Source organism: Lygodium microphyllum, unplaced genomic scaffold (assembly GCF_053477565.2).
Source record: "Lygodium microphyllum isolate KBCC unplaced genomic scaffold, Lygodium_microphyllum_v1.1.10 scaffold_454, whole genome shotgun sequence".
Taxonomy (NCBI): domain Eukaryota; kingdom Viridiplantae; phylum Streptophyta; class Polypodiopsida; order Schizaeales; family Lygodiaceae; genus Lygodium; species Lygodium microphyllum.
Genome location: NW_028229909.1, coordinates 11,221 through 14,421, shown reverse-complemented (window position 1 = coordinate 14,421; position 3,201 = coordinate 11,221). Strand labels below are relative to the sequence as shown.

General features: G+C 43.3%; 1 protein-coding gene across 1 annotated transcript; it reads right to left on the bottom strand.

Annotated features, from left to right (window-relative positions):
* Window positions 1-1,150: 1,150 nt before the first annotated feature.
* Window positions 1,151-2,408, bottom strand: LOC148008075 (disease resistance response protein 206-like). Its single transcript, XM_087674505.1, has one exon. The coding sequence runs from the start codon at window positions 2,293-2,295 to the stop codon at window positions 1,501-1,503; it is 795 nt and encodes a 264-aa protein (XP_087530631.1). The 5' UTR covers window positions 2,296-2,408; the 3' UTR covers window positions 1,151-1,500.
* Between the last annotated feature and the right edge of the window lie 793 nt (window positions 2,409-3,201).

Sequence of the window (3,201 nt, the reverse complement as noted above, 5' to 3'; positions counted from 1 at the left end):
ATGAGAGAAATTATAGCTAGTAGAATGTGTTAAGTTATTTCTTTTGACTTTTGAAATTGAGTGTTTTAATCATTTCTAAGTTTATATAATCAACATGTATAGAGGCAAAAATATGATGAAACAAAAAGAGAGAAAGGGAGCCAAGTAGGAAGTGCTGCAAAGCACGATAACTTTTTAAAAATAAAAAGTGACATCCATTTGTATATAAGATGCCAAATGAGTATGCAAGAAAGTACAAAAGAAAAAAGTCCATGGAGCCACAATGTTACACCACCACCTCCATGACTTCTTTTCTGCACTAGATGTACTTGTTTTTTCTTGTCACAATACACATGAAAAGTGCAAACATATTGTGGTTAGAAAAATATTCAAATTTTTGTGAAAACTGGAGACATAGTGCATTTACATATGTGTTACAAGACATGCTTTTTTTTGGCAAATGCACATGAATTTGAAGGGTCTTCTGAAGCATATTAGTAGGATATTAAATGTGCATGCAAGTTTTTTTCCTGGTTCAAAAAATGCATGACTGTAATTGTCTATGTGCCTTCCCTTATAGTCAAAAGTACACATAATAGTTCGATTTTCATGTGCAAAGTTTATATTTCTTGAAATATATGCAAATTGACAACCCCTTATAGTTGGTAATAAGTTATGTAACAAACTTAAGCCCCTTGTATGCAATAAATACATTTTCTCTTGGCATATCTTTGTGAACACACATCGATAGCCTTGATCCAAGCATCACTAAAGTGCTTGCTTATTGTTGGGTTCTAGGTTTTATCATTTGAAAACTTAAAGCTTTCAATCAAACGTGAAGAAGAGGCTTTGTTAGATAGCCCTAAAGTGCTTGCTTTTTGTTGGTTCTAGGCTTTATCATTCGATACCTTAAGCTCTCAATCAAATGCTTGTGAATATACAAAGAAATGTATTTTGACTCATTGTTTAAAGTGCTATACCTATTTTTTAGATGTTGCAAATGTATGCTGGGACCACTTATTTTTGTCTTTGACTTTTGGGACCGTTGGAGAATCAAACTAGAAAGGGCCTTATATATGAACAATTTGATGCCATGTTTTTTAATTAATTAATAAGAAAAAAAAGGTAAAAAGTATAAAATAGAAGGTGGAAGAATAGTGAGAAAGGCTCATGATGTGGCAAAGCTGGTTTTATTAATGCAAGATTTGATAAACTTACAAAGGAAGAGAGAATGGCTGTTGAGTACAATTTATGAATTGTGGAAGTCTAATGTACAAAGGAAATGCTAGCTTAGCTGCAGTAGAGCTGGGGTGGGTGGTGATGGTGGGATACTGGCTTAGCTGCAGTAGAGCTGGAGTAAGCGATTGGAATAATAGCTTAGTTGTGGACGAGGGAGAGAGAGAGAGAGAGTGTGTGTGTGTGCGTTGTTTTGTGTGTGTATTTTGGGGGGGAAGTAGGTTGACTAGGGTGTGGCCGCCTGTGTGTACGTGGGAGGGGACAATAATACAGTTTAGTTATTATTTAGTAGTACAGATGGAGATCGAAGGAGAGGGTCCATCTGGCGGGAGCGGGGTTGGGCACCAGCTCCACCAGGCGGTTGGTGGCCACCCCGCGCGCCAGCAGGAAGTCGCCGGTGCCGCCCACCACCGCCAAGACGCGCTCGGCGTTCGACTCCACCATCTGCCCCATCACACACAGCGTGCCCTTGTGCATGCCGTCGTCGATGGTCGCCGTAAACAAGTGGAACAGCACCAGGCCCTTGAGGCTGTCGAATACGTAGATGCCCTGGGCCGTCCCCGCGCGCGCGGAGGCGTTGGAGGGCGCCAGGGTGAGGGGGGCCTCGAAGGTGGTGACCACGCCGAAGTTGGTGGGGTTGGAGACGGACGCCGGGAGCGGCGAAGGCCCATACACCCCCGTGAAGTAGTCGCTGTTCATCACCGCCGGGTTGAAGATGGTCATGTGCAGGTAGAACTGGTAGCTCGGCGGCTGGACATTCCGACTAGTATTGGGGCTGCTGCCGGTCAAGTTAAACAATAGTGCCCTCGCACTCCTGTGCTTGTGAATATCCTGTCTCACCTCATGATCATCAGCTGCATGCAGAGGCTTAGTATATTCATCTGCACTCATCGGAGGCTTAGTACTGCAACCGCGGGCGCTGAAGGTAACCATAACAATCAGTAGCAACAGCATGCTGAGCACTAGCTGCCTGCAGCAATATGCAGCTGGTGCGCCATGTCCCCTTGATCTACATCTCGCCTGGATAACCTGTCCTACATCGCGAGTAGATAAGACGGCCAGCTGCCGTAACAACGACATTGTATTATGGCCTAGTTTACCGATGCAACAAGAATATGTTTCGATCGGTTGTGATCACAGGCTCTTCGACTACTTCTTAAGTTAAGAGCTACAACCAGAGATCATAAGATGGAGGATGCGCAGCTGACAGTTTGGGGCTGTCAGGCACTCAAGCTATATTGCAAGCCCCATCGCCTACGTGGCCCTCACCTAACGCAAGTGGCAGGCTGTCCTCGACCTTTCGGGTTACGCAAGTCGAACTGCCACATCAGCCCCGTCGTCACGTGGGCGATGGGGTTTGACATTTCAACACGCCTGCCAACAAGTCAACTTGCTGTGGTGACACAGGCAGGAAATATCACCTCCTAGTGCGCAGCGCCAATAAGTCTACCAATACGTTAAGCCACAAGAGACAAGCTTCAAGGCTCAAGCGATGAGCATCGAGGTGTGACACTCGAGAGCTTGCCACTTGACATTGAGTGCATGCCAATGGTGCAATAATGCAACTTTGAGCATAGAGAGAGAAATGCACATAGCTCACGATCCTAGCACAGTCACGTAGCCTGTAGGGGAAGAGAGCAAAGCACTAAGACTCGACATTCAAATGAAATAACATGCCAAATTTAACTAACCATGGTCATTTGTTACAACTATAGTCTATGACTAGTAACTAGTTAGAGAGAGAGAGAGAGAGGTATGAGTGATGAGCGAATGAAGAAAGAAGAGATAATTATTCACAGAGACTTAAGTCCATTCACTTCATGAATCACACGTGTATAAATTTAGAATCCAAGGAGTCACGACCTTTGCATGGTTGTTGAATATTTAATATTTATCTATATTTTTATACTTAATTGAAATATTAAACTTTTAAGTTGAAATACATTTGAAGGGTTTCATTTAAATGTTTCCTTCTTTTGAAAGTTG

What these genes read in the sequence shown, in the direction of transcription:
- LOC148008075 (XM_087674505.1), bottom strand. Translation starts at nt 2,295, where the DNA reads ATGTCGTTGTTACGGCAGCTGGCCGTCTTATCTACTCGCGATGTAGGA.